The sequence below is a fragment of the Xiphophorus hellerii genome, chromosome 5 (assembly GCF_003331165.1).
Source record: "Xiphophorus hellerii strain 12219 chromosome 5, Xiphophorus_hellerii-4.1, whole genome shotgun sequence".
Lineage (NCBI taxonomy): Eukaryota > Metazoa > Chordata > Actinopteri > Cyprinodontiformes > Poeciliidae > Xiphophorus > Xiphophorus hellerii.
The window spans coordinates 25956518-25973525 of record NC_045676.1 but is presented as its reverse complement, the minus strand read 5'-3'; the positions used below and the strand labels follow the sequence as shown (position 1 = coordinate 25973525).

The window sequence follows — 17008 nt, the reverse complement described above, 5'->3', positions numbered from 1 at the left end:
GCAAAGAAGGAACACGGCGCTTGATGTTTCACCTTAGAAACGGCCACCGGTGTCGGGGGAATGGATCTCACTATTAGAGGTACAAATTACATTTTCTATACATAGAAATAATACAGCTAATAATGAAGTTTGCTTTTGGAGAAAACGATAGCATGACATTGGGGGCGGAGGAGTGAGTTCATAAGCAGATGTGAATAAAATCAGAAAGAAAAGAAAGCTCTCTCAAATTAAATGGCAGTTGCTTCTAATCGCACGCCGCCTTGATGCACCTTAAAACCCTTTAACAGCACAGGGGAGGGTTGGAAAGTCTGGGCAGAGATCTGTGAATGAAGCCACACGAGGTCTTGTAAATCCACGCTTGTAAAAAGTTTGTCAGATTGGTCATAAATTATTCTGTATGTGTAAAATTACAGACCCCATTTGATGTATTGTGGTTTCCGCTGCACGGTCTGACACCCTTTAGGGCCCGACTTAATATCAGATCAGGGAAATACTTTCTATTTTTTGACACAAGCCTACAGCCTCTAACTACAGACCAAGCTGTAAAATCCCAAAGTCTCACATCCTATAAATATATACATGAACTATAGATGTTCTGTACCAGGCTTGTTTACAACCTGAATCATTTATATTATTTATCTTATACTACATGAGTTTGATAAATATGTAGATATACAGTAGACGTAATCTGACAGGAGGAGTTTATACTGTATGTTATACCTGTTTCAGAAATAATAGCCTGATTATGAACTGTTTTAGCTGAACTGAAAGGATTCAGCAAGTTTCAGTCTAAATGTAAGACTTTGACGCCCGTATAAGGCCGTTAAGATTTTAACTTTAAACCTACAAAAAAACAAATAGATTAAAATAACTTTTTTACTCAATAATTTATGCTTAAGTTATGCACACCAGGGTTTCTGTCAGTTTCACCAACTAAAATTTAAGGCTTTTAAAAGCTTTTTGAAAGACCATTGTGAATGAAATTTAAGACCTGTAACATGACATTATTTTAAAGAAAATTGAATATTTTTGCGATGTCTACAGCATAGTGCTGAGTTTTTCTGCACAGAAAGGCACTAGCCTCGGACCGGTCGGCAGCAGAAAATAAGCCAATGGCAAAGAAGAAATGTCGTCCAGGCAACCAGCGACAAATTTACACTTTAGATGATAAGATGCAAAAAAAGCTAGCAAGCTAACTAACGAGGGTATATTAGCATCTAGTCAGCAGTAGCCTCAACCACCTGATGAATTAAGATGTCTGCACCTTTCTTGATGTTTCGTCAGACAGAAACGTAAAAAAAAACCTACATAGATCTACAATATATAGCTCTGCCTTACATTTCATAAAAATCTAAGGCCAACTTACATTTTTATGAATTTAAGACATCTTAAGGCCTTATTTTTAGTCTATTTTGTTAGCATAAGTTACTGGTAGCAGGTTATAGCTAACTATTGAAATCTGTCGTGTTAAGCTGTTCAGGATATGGATTATGTCAGCAAGTTCTTTAAAGAATAAAAATGTTGGTGTTCAACCTGTCAGCTTGTCTTTTTAAGTCTTTTTTTTAATCTTCTATACATATATTTTGGAAGGGGTTTAATGAGGAAGAAATATCACAAAATTCCTTGCGAACATTTCTGAAGTCGCACCACAAAATCAGAGATTTTGACTGCAAAACAATTATAAAATCCTTGCTGTTGCCTAATGAAACAAAAGTTGGCGAGTATGTTCTGCCAGCTGATTGATGCATATTTCACACATATCAATAATCATCTTGAAGGCAGACAGAAACAGGAAATTCTCAGTCCTTGAAACAGAAGTTTCTGTATGGCTTTTCTTTTCTTCGTATGAGGTAATTAAACAAGGCGACTCAATTAGAATTAGGCGATATTCCCTGTGCTGCATCCATCATGTCTAGTTAATGAAGCCTATAAATTACTGATACCAGTTTATGCACACATTAACTTTTTGTTCGATGCAAATGATACTCGGCTGGCCACAGTCTGAAGATAGCTTGCAAATTACGCAACACGTTCAAAAGTCTGCGCTACAGCCAGAACTTAAATAATTTAAAAGAAAATGCAGGGCAGTACTTCAAAAGGGGGAAAAAAGCTGCTACAAAGTGGAATATGAATCTAAAAAAATTTAATTAAATATTTGGCCTGAAATCTTGAACACTTCACTTCCAACAAGACAAATCCTGGTGAAACCATGAGGGACACGATTAAAGTCTGTTGTGAAAATGATGAAATGAGAATTCTGGTAGCAACTTTAGGACTTTTTTTTTTTTTTTTTTTTTTTTGCTTTATTAAATGAAACATGGGGGCAATTGGGATTTAAAAACATGAATTAAACACTAAACTGAACCAAGTTTAAGTTGTCTCTCGTCACAACCAGAGTGGTCGGCTTCCATCAGGAGGCCTGTGACTAATACACGAGTGACTGTTAACGTGTTTAGAGTTAATACAACCACAAGAGAGATTATTTTCAGTTAATTTGAATGAAAAACGGTTGAAAAACAGCGTCTATACTCCAAAAGTACAAGCAGATTTAAATGAAATAGAATAATCAATCTGGACTTCCTGTAAACCAGCAACAGGTGGAGCGTTTCAGTTGAATCGTTACACGGACTAAACAGATTGTGGGCTTTCTGCAAATTAAGAAAAGCCAAAAACAGAATGGTCTATTAAAGCTGCTGCTTGATTCCAGGAACACGGTGCTGCTTTTACTAAATGGTTTTAACTCACTTTACATCTGCAGGAAAGAAACAAAACTGAATTTTTTTTTTTGACTCACTTTAAGATAATGAGCCAAGTGGAACAGTGCAAATTGTTCTATGCATGTCTGACATCCTGCTTAAGAACTGGCATTTAGAAGAACAAGCGTAAATGTCAGCTTATGGCTAAAATATACTAAATTTGGAGTCAAATAGTTTGAAGTAAATTATCCTTCATTTGGTTCTGTTTGAAAAAATCTTGATATTATCAACCAAGTCAAGTTTTAAATGAAGACCAAAGTCTACAAATTTAGGTGAAGTTTTTCCAGCTAACATGATACAAACTATGAAAAAAAGTCCGTTTTGGTCCTCAATATCCATATGATGCATATTTTCAGTAGCTAAGATTCTAACGCTCATAAAAAAAATGTGAAAACATAGTAATGAACGAAAAGAAACACAAACAGTCAAGAAAAAGCGAGTCAATCACAACTGACATTAGCATCACACCATTAAGAGGAATGGCATGCTTTCTGATATCCTGCAGCCGTTCTTGAAACGTATTAACCCCCAATCAAATGCCTTATCAAAGACGGAAATAAAGTTAAGAACTGAGTTTCCATTAGAAGATCCGTTATTGCTACTTAGAAGGCTCGCCGTCCCTCCATTGCCTTGTTTCCTGTCGATTTTCATCACCAAACGCTAGCAGAGCAGGAGAGATGCAACATGGGGTGGGAGGCCTAATGATGTGCAATACATTAGAAACAAGCAGATGGCGTACCCAGGCAAGAGACAAAGCCCCCTCCCCTGACACATTAGTGCCAGTTATTAGCTTGCGCCGACAAATCGGTTTGTTTTCCACGACTTTTGCACAACTTAAATGAATTCCACTCCGATCTCCCAATGCCGACTGTCGAAGTGACAAGAATAACCAATAATGCAGGTCTAATGCACAGAGCAGCTTTTTTGCTGATATCGCCAATTAAGACCTTTTAAGACATTTTTCTGAATAAAAATTAAGACCTATATCATGACAGAGATGTCCAAAAGAAATGAGGTGAACCAAAACTGTGAAAGTTCTGGGATCTTTGTGCTTCTCACATGGAATACGGGTCGATAGCTGGGGAGCCTTATGTTAGCTACTAGCTAGCACGCAAGTATAAGCAGCTTGTTACTGGTAGCATTAACTGGCTTGAGCCACAGAAAGCAATGAGTGATTATGTTTGTGCATGGCTCAAACTTCTGCCTAATAAAAAAAGTCCCATGAGAAAAAACCTACCTATACTATTTGACATTAAATAGTCCAGCCATGACAAAATCAAGATCTGCGATTAACGTATTTAAGGCCAACTTGCATTTACTTTATTGAATTTAAGACACTTTAAGGCCTTCATTTTAGATGCACGAATTAAAGAACACCCTCATAAAGGTGTGTTTGAAAATAGCTGCCGGTTTATTAACAAAATGTATGTCTACTAGCTTATAAATAGAAAAACAAGATACATTGCAATATATGGGGTAGTTTCATGCAGAGTATGGAATAAAAACCCCAACAAGTTTTCTTATTTTTAAGATGAATGACTGAAGGCTGATGGAATGTCACATAAAACCCCCCCAAACATAACCAACTCCTTCAATTCAAGATTATTCTGGACTCACCAGGCTCCAAATCCAGCTGGCAGAGGTACTGGGAGGTGCTGAGGGTGACCACGACAACACGGTGCCTGAGGATGTCCTCCCTTGTCGGCATCTGGAAAGTGACCTGTGTGCTGGAGATGAGACAGTACTGCTGGACCACCGGGTGGACGGTCTTCACCCAGCGGTTCCTGAAATATACCCTGGAAGGACAAAAGAAGGCGGAAAGATGAGGATAAGGAGATGCAAAGTTCTAAGCTATGTTCTCTACAAGAGACTCCAAGATAAAAAAGTGCATATTTTAACCTGTATAAACTTTTATTTCAGTGTTGTGCAGAATTAAAAAATAAAAATGGTGCTTTTATGCAATGAGACAAGAAAAAACCCTACATTTTTCATGGAAAATATGGGCATGTCAAGACAACCAGGGCTTCTCTACCTCTGGAGTTGCAGAAATATTTTGAAGAAGGGTAAGAAATTGTGTTAGTTGCCTTAAGGTGGTTCAAAAAAATAAATCTTGTGTTCACGTCCCCATGGACTGAAAATATCTGCCGTAAGGTGAAAACAACAAAGGTACGCAACAATTTGTGTTAATGCTGATGTATTGGTCTGCCTGCAACATTCAATAACTGTAATTCAGATAAAATGGATTGATGGAGTGCCACACTGATTCACTCCATCCAGGGAAGTCTGACAAAGAGGCCACAGCAGAAATAACTTTACTGGATGTCGACATCAAAATGGCAGACAGCTGAGAAGCAAAAACTACGTCTTCCCAGCAACTGATCTAAAATCTGTTCATTTTACACTTATTGTTTAAAGTTTACAGCAATATAATCAGACTGTAGATTTTAGCTTCTTCGGTATTGCTAACATGGTTTCCCCTGTGCATTAATTCAAGGTATATTTGCTGTTTGAACTATTAAAATAATTATAAGTTTTTCAGAGGAGGTCTCAAATATTAGTTGCTTTTAGCTGAAAAAAAGGTCTTTAGAGTTGTTGATATGTAAAGTATTTCAAGATTTGAGAGGAACCACCTCTTTGGCGAATTTGCTGGAGAATTACAGAGCTGCTTCACGTTGTTATGTTATGTTTGAATCCCACTTTGTACAACCTTGTTTGGACCCAACATTTTTCTTTCCAATAACAAAGTAAAGCTTGGATTGCATTATTTGCTCATTTAATTTTTTATTTATTTAATTTTTTTGTTTTTAACAAAGTCTACTAAGACTTGCCAAGATGGTTTGACAGTCATGCATACCTTGTGATTTTTGTCTGTCCTTGATCCAACTGTGGCTTTTTTTTTTTTGAAGTTGGTACATTTGAATCTTCTGTTAGAAAATAATTTTCCAAATGACAGATTTTTCTGTTTTAACTTGATACACCCTTCCAATTAATATCTCAGAAATGTAGTTTAATGTTCTTGTTAATAGAAAATTCCTCTCATGAAATAGGAATTCCTATTCCATGAATGGAATAGGATGCATTTGGGGCAGAATGAAAAAATTAGCTGGTAGCTCCACTTTCAGACAGTCTTAGCAATGCTAGTTGTATTAGTCACACCAAACAGCCGATAGAAGTTAAAAAATGTCATCTTGGGAAACTGCAGAAAGCCCTTCTTTCACAAGAAGAAATATCTTTGGGTTCTGGAGAATGTTTTGCACAGTGGTTGGACTCTCCCATCATCAATACAGGATCTTGGTGAAAAATTAATGCAACACTAGGTGGAAATAAATCTGTATCTTCCTTAAACTAAAATAAGCTTTATATACCTCAAATTAAACAACACATCTCTGAAATAAATGCAAAATTACAACCGAGGTTGTTCAGATTGCATTAGTTGCGACAGTGCAGGCTGGAGAACAAAGTAGAGGGTGATTGGAGATGCTGCTGCAGTACCTGAGAGGTCTGGCGTGCTCGTTGCCTGCATCGACATATGGATGAAGATAGTCTTTAATGTAAAGGTCAGCTGCGCTGTTGGAATGAGTGCAGATCAGGACCCTGTAGATACAAAAGAGAAACATCAGCAATAATAAACTACAGTGCAGGAGGATATAAGGTATAAAGTGCCATTTGCTTTAATACACTCAAAACTTATTTCTTCAGTTTTAGAAACTTAAAACTAAAGAAAAAAAGACTGTGGAAGACACGTTTCTCATTTAAAGGTGGAAAAAAAGAACATAAGCCAAGCAGTACAAGAGCATTCTTGAGATCTTCAAAGCCAGAATTGGTACAAAAGTAAAGACAACAAAGACTTGGGAAAAGTTCTGTGTCAGAAGTTTATGACTGCATCCACCAATACAGGAAAAACAAACTGCACAGCAAACAGGAAAGAAAATCACGGATAATGAACATAAAAACACAGTTCCTCCAGGTTAAAGTTGATGAAATATTGACTATCAACACCCTGAACCCAAGACAATACACAAGCTTAAAAAATTTGAAGTAACAAATTCCCAAAGAGAATACATAAAAGGTAAGTCTGATTTAATGAGAAAAATTCCCAACCAGTTTCTGCACATCTAAAGAAACAGACTTTACAAGAGAAATGGGACATTATGTCCTTTACAGTTAAGTTATTTTCTGTTTGTCATCATATTAAGTTAGACAGAATTATTTATCGCAGTGATGACACGTTCTACATGTTTACATACCTCATGAAGTAAGAGAGCTGCAACAAAAATTTTTAAAAAAGCTAGCTAGTTACCAAGCTAGCGAGGTATGTTAACAGCTAGTTAGCTGCAACCTTCAACATTTTGAGTAACAGAAAGCAACAATATCTGAATGCGACTCAACTCTTGGCCAACAAAAGTGTCCTGTGATTAAAAAAAAAATACATATAATGCACAGGATTAAATAGCCATGACATGACAAAATTTAAGGCTTGTGATGAAGGTATTGAAGACCAACTTAAACCCCCAATACCCAAGTAATGACTATTGTGTTACTAAACTTTTTAAGGCCATTTTTCTTTTGTACACCCTGTTCTCTTATTAAAAAACAAAACGTAAGTCACTGTTAGGGGGGCGACTGACATATTGCATTCATTTTTCATAAAGACTAGCGAACCATTTACCTGATGGTGCTACATCGGTTTCTTTCCAGCTCAAGAAACTCTAGAATGTCCTGCGGGCAGAGTCACACGGAGAGCCGGCTCCGTAATGAAGAAAAATGCCAGTGAAGAAGCTACATTGTTGTACATCACTGTGGGGCCTGCAGACGTGGCGTAACTTCACTGACTGGCTCACGCTGCACATCAACTTCCATTCAAGGCCAGGGAGCGAACCGTAATAAAAGCCAATCATGTGCATTGAGGACAAATGACACATATTCGGCCAAATGACCAGTGTGCTTTTCTTTAAAGTGACAGAACACGCAACAATGGAAAACAAAGCGAATCACTCAGCACAAACAGGACCTTTGAGACACATATACATACAGCTGAGTGAACAACGCCACATCTCATTTCTTAATTGACCTCACTTAAAATTTGACACATTCATGTGCCAAGTCCCTGATGCTCCAACTGTTGGAAAGCCCAGTAATACAGAAAGACTTTTCAAACCCCTTCTAATAATTTGGTAATATTATAAGGTCTTTGGTATTTTAGCTACCCAGTCAATATGTCATACAACCATATTTTCTTGTAGTACCAGTGGGGTTATCCATTTTGACACGGAGGTTTTGATCTATTCTCTATAAAACACCCCAAGCTCAGTGAGACTGAATACAATGTCTCTAAATATAAACCTTTCAAGCTGCCATAGATTCTTAATTGGATTTAAGGCTTTCCCATGCAAGGGGTCTTAAAATACAACTTTTACACTTCTGATATCGATATTGCAGCTTTGAGCATTGGCCGATGTCTATATCGACCCAATACGATTTCAATGAGAGTTGATTTTGACACTTCAGATGAAGTATGGGAGAGCCTTAACACTAAACCAATTCTATTGTAGTTCTGGCTGAATGTTCTGGCTCCTGATGGAAGGTGAGTCTAGAACCAGTCTCAAGTATTGGATAGTCTCAGGTTTTCTACTGTAAACAGCTCCATCCTAAAGAAAAACAATGTCGCCATTTGAGCACCTTACGTACGGCAAACCCCAAATAGAACTTTTTTCTTATTAGTTCTATAATACATTGCTTTCAGCAGCAGCTTTTGTTCTGCCGCTTTTGCATAAAAGCCAGAATTGTGGAGTGCACAGATTCTCCTATCTTGCTCGGCAACATCTTGATGCTCTTTCCACAGACTGAACAGCGTCTCAGTGGGATTTGCTAATTAATAATGCATGAAAATCTTGATTTTCCTGTGAAATATCAACACTGGTCAAAAGTTTTACATATAAGTGAAGGGATCCCAAAGCATGCCAAAAAGAAAAGAGGCGAGATCTGTACCTGCTGGTGTCCTGGCGAAGAATGTGTTTGACAGCCTGTGCCAGGGTGAAGGTCTTGCCGGTACCATAGGGCCCAATGATGAGGATTGGGGGAAGAGAGATGGAGATGGGTGTGGTAATGGCCAGGATGGCCTCTTTCTGCTTGGCATTCAGACGGGGGTCCAGCTGTTCGTCCCACTGCCTGAAATAAGAGACAAACAGAAACTCATTTTAACATTTTGTCTCAAACTAATTGTCCTACAATATTCAAACAAATTGCAACGAAGAGCAACTTTAAACCCTCGAGGCAGACCTTATTCACCTTTTGACCAAAGGAAAACATATTATTGTTCTGTTTCTACGTTATGCACCAACAGACATTTAATTTAAGTTGAAAATGGAGCTGCATTCGATCCACTGATCAACTTATACCAGAATAAAACCAGTTTCAGATTTATGTGTCAGTAGTCAAACATCCCACACTAATTAGCTGCTAATACTGTATATCTGCAATCATTATTATCTTCACATCAAACAAAAAGGAGGCGGTCGAAAAACACTGAAGAGAAGCACCACACATTAACAGATAAATAGAGGTATGTGTGTCCGAAACAGCTGTGCGTGCGACAGCAGACAAACTTGTGAGTGATGGGAGTCGCTGTGGATGTAGAGTGTGTGTTTGTGTGTGTCTGTCTCTACACATTAGTGTCCTCATTATGAAGGCTGCATCCTCTGAAGCTGTGAATCCACCAACATCAATTGATTGAACTCCAACTGAGACATAAATGAGGGTCTCTGTGTGTGTGTTTATATAAGATCAAGGTATAATGTTTGGAGTGGAAAAAGGCCTAACCTTTATTAACATAAACAACTTACTTATTATGGGTTTGATCAATTCTCTTCTGAAATAAAAATTACTCATTTTACAGTAGAATTGTAATAAGGTTATATAATTAAAATGGCACGGTGTCCATGGGTTAAGCACAACCCACTTAAGGGAGGTCTTAGTCCTCGACGCGGCTGTCACAGGTTCTATTTCCGGCCTGGTGACCTTTGCCGCATGTCTTTCCCCCCTTCTCTCATTACCCAATTTCCTGTCAATTGACTATCAAATAAAGGCCTTTTAAAAATAAAATAAAAAAATGGCATGACAAAAATGTATACCCCATCTACAAAATCAACCAGAACCTTCTTGCAGTTCCTGAATTCCTTTTTACATGTTTTGATGTGGTGATGAGATCCAAGTCTTACAGGTTACAAGCTCCTCTTGGCATCACACTGACCTCTAGCTTCCTCCAAAAGCTTTAAATCTGATTCTCAATCAGAGAATCAGATTCCTTCTGTGTTGTTCCAACCCATTATTACTTCCAGTAATAGCAGAAAATTGTTGCCAAAATTAAAACCTCTTATGCACAAGTGATATTTGTGACTACTTGGCTGTAGTCACAGGTTTCATAAAGACTACAGCCAAGGGGATGCAATGAGTTTGATACATATCCCTCTCACGCTATGGATGCTATTAGAAGTGCTTTAATTCCATCTAGTGGTCAGAGTGTGAACTACATGTGGATTATGAAAATGGAAGTGGGATTGTCTGATAAACTAAACAAATAATCTTAACTTTGTGATAGATTGTGCAATAATATATATAGGCCGACTAAACTCTTCTATAACTGATGCATTGTAATAGACTAGACGTGGCCAAAATTCTAAAGTTTCTAACTTGGGTTTGATGCATTTTAGCGACATTAGGCAACAAAGGAATTATAAAAAGATGAGATTTTCCATTGTGAAGCTACTCTGAATAACTGAATTTTAGTGGCTCTGAATAATTCACAAATTATTATTAAATAATAATTATTTAATAATCCCTTTTTTGTCATTTTAAAGGGCTAACAACCCAGATGTGTGTAAACAATCAAACAAACTGCTTGTATTCAACCGAAGTTCCTTCAAATCAAGTTCACTCCTCCTTGCTTTAATCAGAATTTCATTTCTAACTCTGACATAAATCCTATTCTAGAGTCCTGAGAAGAAAGGCTGCTGCCAAGAAAAACTCACAGGGATTATATTTGACTTTGTCTCTTGTCAATAAAGATTACCGCGTCTTTTCCCCTCACCTGTCCGACATCAGAGGAAGAAAAACCGTAGAAGGGAGCTGAAAGCTTTTCCGTATGGCCAGCGAGTCAGCAAGGTGACGGATATGCTCTTATCTCTCAAATTGAGGTGACGTCCCCTCAGTGGAAGTATTTTCAAAACTTAAATGACGTGACGGTATTACCAGAGTTTCTTTATAATAAGCTCTTTTTATGATTGGGTTCCTTTACCAAGATAAAAACAGACATTTTCTGAGTGCAAATCGTTCTTTCCTGCCGTTTATAACATAAATGGCAGATGTCGCATTTTCAATACAACCGGAATCCTCCTGTCAGCTGAACTTTCAACGTAAAATATTTTTCAGCTTCATCGCTGAACCAATCAGCTATGCAGGTTGACTTTTAGATTCAATATTCTGTTAGCATCAGCAAGAATGCCTTAACACAGAGCAGGAAGCTGTAGTGGTGAAAATTACCACGTCTTTTTTAACGACAAAAATAAAAACTTGACAGATTTTCATATTTTTTGATACAAAAAAAATACTTAATAAGCTTAATTTATAAACTGCAGAGGACCAACTGAATGTACAGCAAACTGAGAAAGGGAGGTAACGACACACAGGGTAATAGCAGTGGCTCTTTGAACAAATGCTGATATTATTTAAAAAAAAAAACATTTTAACTTGTCATTAGGTTGGAAACTATGTGCTTTTTTTAAAAACAATTTTCTACAAATATCAACATCTAATAGAAGAAAATGTATCCCTTTTTTTCAAAAGTTTTATGCTTTTCTTGTTTTAAAGTTTAGAAATAAAAAAATAAAAACTAACAAACGTCTTATAGCAGATACTTCACAGATCTTTTTTTTCCCCAAGGGGTCATGTAACATTAGTGGCTCTAAATAACTTTATTGCTATGATTTTTCTTAGGCTTATAAAGGTTGCAGACTCCTGAAAAAGGAAGCAATGGTTTTGGAAAGGGTGTTAATTAAAAACCCACATGTTTTGGTATCTATGTGCTAACAGCTTTGCATTGACCACCCTCTTTGGTGAGGAAGTGGCAACTGAGGTGAGATCATTTAAAATGAACTCAGTTAATTCAGAGAAAGCACAAAGAGAAAAGAAGATATTTAGAAAGTGTTTAAAGAGATTTGGGATTTCTCCACGCATGTGTGACTGTCCACATGTTGGATACGTACCTGTTTGGGCTCCAGGGGATTGTGGGCACAAGGCCAACATCAGGGAAAAGGATGGTGTTGTCTTTGATGCGATCCAGGGCGTAGTGCATCTCACACAGTGGCTGTCTGTTGAGCTGAAACTGGAGCTCCACCTGACACACACACACACACAGGAGAGTGAGGATGTAACTGGATGCCACAAATAAGTTCAAACAATTAAACCTCTGATAATTCAGTGCGACGCAAAAAAAGTATTTTGTGTGTCAGGTATGTTGGAGAAGCTCTACTAGAGAAGCTTTTTCCTTTCCATTTTTTATGTTGTCATGGAAAACACTTTATTTGATATTTTAATAAAACTATAGCACAAAAACAGAAAAAAAAATTGGAAGTGTTTCACCAAAAAATGCCATCAAGCTAAAACTGGCAAAAATAGTCCAAGCATCAGACCGGTAATAAAGTGAAACTGCTTGGCATTTCTAAACTCTTACCTGTATTTCTCTGTCAGGCTGCAGCATCAGCTCCTCGCAGCAGCTCTTGCAAATCCTCAGGAAGATGTAATCCTTGGTCTTCTCCTCTATCACAGCCTCATAAACGCGCTCTTTGACCCCAGAAGGAGCGTGACAGCCGAACCCTTCCCTCCCCAACGGCAGCAGCAGAACTGAATTCACCTTGGTCATTACTAGTCTCCCAGCCAGAGTGTCCTGACAAAAGGAAAAAAAAAAAAAAAATATATATATATATATATATATATATATATATATATATATACACACATACACACACACACACATACATACAGTTTGGGCAGTTTTGAGCAGACGCTTTTAGGTGATATATATTTTTAAGAAAGCTACATTTGCTATATTTAAGGTGAAAAAACACATTTAATCACTAAAACAAGCTGTGTTTACCTCGGAAAGTGTTTCAGTAAGTTTGAAGCGTGCAAAGAGCTGTCCGTTCTGAGCGTACTTGGCTCCAACAGAAATCCCAGTTAGCATGAAGCTGGTTACCAGCTGGAGGTTGGCCTTGATGTTAAACCTGGTGGACAGCAATGAGCGCCATTAGTTTTATGAGGTTAACCTTTATGTCTATTTCCATGAAAACACATCTGCAAAACAAACATAAAGGAGAGTAAACAGTGGTCGAATCGTTTTCTATAAGGTGTGTGGTCTCGAATTATGGCAGAAAAATTCCCCCATAAATATATATTATTTTCATGTAAAGTTTGAAAAAGTGGCCGACAGAATGCAACATCCAGATCTAAAGAAAGCCTCTTTTTGTGAAAATCCATTAAAAGCAATGAAAATACAGACAATATAAATACAGAACAAAAACACCCTTTTCAGATGCTCATATTTCAGCTCTTATTGTCCTGAATGATTGAACCGGTTACTATGAGAAAAGTTGAAAACATTAACAATGAATAAACCGATAAGAGTTGAAATGAACCAACCTCTGTTAAATCAAACTGCTTTGTAAGAAGCTACTGAGACATTAAAACACTGCAAATTTATGAGGGTCAAGCCTGACACCTGCTGGTGGTTTAGCATTTCATCACTTCAGAGGTTGAATCGCTGTTGCACAGAAACAAACCCAGAGTTCTATAAACCGAACTCACTTGCTGACTTCCTTGTACTGAGCAATCTCCTCTATGTAGAGCAGGTCGTGCAGCCGGGCCTGGTAGTTGTCTTTGGTCAGCGTCTTGTCCAGGACGGACTGGGTGAAGAGCTGGTCGGCCGACAGAGGGATCTGGTAGCGGGCCAGCAGGCTCCTCTCCAGGTCGGCCACCGTCTCGTTGGGCGTGAATTCCACGATGGTTTTACAGGACGAGTCCCAGCGCTTGGCGGTTATCAGCAGCTGCTGCCTGGCTGCCAGCAGGTGCTCCAAGTCTGAAGAAAGACAAACGACAGACAGGCGAAACGAGGCAAATCAAGACCAGCTCTTTTTGGGGTGTCTGTGGGTAACCCTGCCGTTGTGATCGTACCTTCGATCGAGGCGGCGTCCACCATGATCCTCTGCATCAGCACCGGCTCGGAGCCGAAGTCGAACACGATGGTCTGTCTGAAGGTGCCAAAGATCTCGGTGCTGAAGCCCACCGCCACTTTGTAGACGCAGTGGTCGAGGCCGTTGTTGGCCGCTGCTGGCAAAAACACAGGTTTTTCTAAGTGGGCTTCAACTCACAGTCCATTAAAGAAAGAAACGGTCATTAGAGAACACAGGCTGTGAAAATAGAGGTTTACATACAGATTTTTTCCCCTCGTTGCCTGAAATTAAATTGCACCAAACATCTCTTGTTTTATGTCAATTAGGATTACCAAAAGTATTCCTATTTGCTAAATGTCAAAATAATACAAGTACATGTCAGGGATTTATTTATCAATGTGTGATGGAGACCAGGGGTTCCATCGCTAATGAATGATTATTGATATTATTTTGTTTAATTTATTTACAGATCAAATGCTTTTTGTTTCAGTTCTTTATTTCAGTTACATTGTGACATTTAGTTAAACATCCTTTCAGGCAGAGGGACTGGAAATCCTTCCTGGACAGGGGGGATTTGGGGAAATGTAGATGTCAAACTAAATATCAACAGTTCATCACATTTGTATACAAAGGAAAAAAAAGCTGCATGTCATTTAAATGTTAATTAAAAGTACAAAGATGGACAAAGACGAATTTGACATATTAAGATCATAAAATCCAAAATCCTTTATGCGCAAACATATATAATTCTTTAAGAGCTTTTCTATTCTGCAGCTACTAACAAGGATTTGCATCAGAATTTCCTTAAAAGACCCATTTAGGACATTGATCACTGTAACTGTGACTGTGATTTGCGCTGTGCCGGCCGTCGGACACAGTCACTTGAAATATCAGTATATTTTCACGAAACTGTCAATGAATCAGAATGTCTGTAATAACCGGTTAGTATAGCAACATGGCACAGATGGCGGTGATGTGATTTCATCTGTCAGAAGGAGGAGAGGGTCAGTTCTCATTTCCTGAGAAGCAACAAAGAAAAAGTGAAGTTTCTGCTTCTTCATGTGAGGAAGAAGAGGGTAATGGCAAAAAAAAGGAGAGAGATTGTCAAACTACAAGATTGTATGCTCACACTTGCATACCGTGTTAACATATCAGCTAATGCCGTAGCTGACGTGCATATTTTTTAAATGCAAAAAATGACAAAAATCTTTTACTTTGTTGTCATCATTAAGTCACAAACTACATGTTTTTCATAATTTTCCATAAACTTGGGGATTAAGAAAATATTTCTGACTTGTTGGAAAAAGTTTTTTGTTTTTTCTAAAACCTGGTTTACATTTGATTCTTTAATTAACTGTTAAGCAAACGCAGTTTTTAGGTCAGTCTTTGTAAAATCAATTAGCTTGTTATTTTCAAAGGGTGGTTTAAGTTTTGTGGCTCTAAACTACTGATATTTAGCAGGACTGAAATAAAGAAAGGGCCCTTTGGGCTGAAAAGGTCGCTGACCCCTGGTCTAACAACATGAAGGACAAAGGTGGCTATTTGTTTGTGAAGCTGAAAGAATAGACTTTAAAATACTGTTGTTAGTTTATAAATCACTGAACGGCTTAGCACCACAATACATTAAAGATCTGCTGTTGTTGTATCAACCTTCCAGACCTCTCAGGTCTTCTGGTTCTGGTTCTGCTCTGCATCCCCAGAACCAGAACCAAACGAGGAGAAGCAGCTTTCAGCATCTATGCACCACAAATTTGGAACAAACTTCCAGAAAACTGTAAAACAGCTGAAACACTGACTTCTTTTAAAACTCGACTAAAAACCCACCTGTTTAGGATTGTATTTGAAATGTAATCAATTACAAATTTATTGATGGAACTTGACTTAATGTCGTGTTTTGATTGTTGATCCTATGTTGCATTGTGTTTCTGTGTTTGTAATGATGTAAAGCACTTTGAAATGCCTTGCTGCTGAAATGTGCTATACAAATAAAATTTGATTGATTGAAGAAAAAAGTGTAAATAGTTTATGTTATGCCACATAGCTTTCTTTTTAGGTGTAACATAGGCAAGTTCTCAGGCAGGAAACGTAGTTGTTTACATTTCATCATCAGATTAAAACTCTAGAAGCACAATCCTCATTATGGTGAAAGAACAGACGAACCCGCTGAGTCGTCTCCGGGCGTCCACTCTTGGCATCCTTTGGGAACCGACTGCAGGCGATCCCCGGCTGAAACGCCGGTGATGAAGAAGTGTGGTCGATGGGCGTCGTAGAGCAAGGCAATGCGGAACAGCTTTCTGGCCGGCTAGTCCAGAAACAACAATGGGGCATGATAACATTTTTTAAAAAAGGAAATTGACTTTTCGTACAATTTTTAAAAAGCCACGTAAATAAAACCAGTGACTGTGTCATCCTACCTTGCACAACAAGGAAAAGATCCAGGAGTTGGAGGATTTTTTCGAGGTGACCGTAACAGAAAGGCCGGAGCTGGTCTCAACTGTCACGCCTTCTAGACTGTCACTTAACTAGAAAACACAAAGAAACAGGTGATTGGGTTAAAAAAATATATCAGTTTTAATTAAAGATAACCCAAAATTTCAAGAAAATTGAAGAACGCATGTCAACAATTAAAAGTGTCGTCAGCATAGTGTAGACAGTGAAAAATGGAGACTGAAAAGGGTTTTTAAAAAAACAATTAAATAAATAAAAATTCTATTAAAGTTGTACTAAAGTTCCTCTCCATTAATGCTTGACAAAAAAAAGTTGAGGCCATTTATTCAAATCAGTTCACAAACTATGTGAAGACAAGTTTAGAGGTTATTTTTATCCCTTCCAATACTGGATTTAAATCTTGGGAAAAGTTTGAGGTCTTATGAAAACATGATGAGAAAGTGTCTGGTTAAAAAAAAACAAACAACAAAACAGCTGGGTCCACTTTCTATTTGACCGTCACAGACTGCTGACCAGTGTTTTTCCAAATACTGAAAGCAATACACCATTTTTAGCATTAGGAAGTCAAACTGAGAGCTACGC

The 17008-nt window shown here is 37.9% G+C and overlaps 1 protein-coding gene across 2 annotated transcripts in view; it reads right to left on the bottom strand.

The window, feature by feature from the left end:
• helz (helicase with zinc finger) overlaps positions 1-17008 on the bottom strand; it is a 62513-nt gene that overhangs the window by 28903 nt on the left and 16602 nt on the right. The window contains exons 9-18 of one of the 2 annotated variants that reach the window (XM_032562545.1): positions 16393-16500; positions 16139-16280; positions 13980-14135; positions 13614-13884; positions 12907-13033; positions 12484-12696; positions 12017-12147; positions 8745-8924; positions 6249-6350; positions 4374-4552 (exon numbers count right to left, since the gene is read on the bottom strand). In XM_032562545.1, the coding sequence (XP_032418436.1) occupies positions 4374-4552; positions 6249-6350; positions 8745-8924; positions 12017-12147; positions 12484-12696; positions 12907-13033; positions 13614-13884; positions 13980-14135; positions 16139-16280; positions 16393-16500 (1609 nt within the window). The remainder of the gene's footprint in view (positions 1-4373; positions 4553-6248; positions 6351-8744; positions 8925-12016; positions 12148-12483; positions 12697-12906; positions 13034-13613; positions 13885-13979; positions 14136-16138; positions 16281-16392; positions 16501-17008) is intronic. The other variant, XM_032562546.1, reaches the window with a different exon arrangement.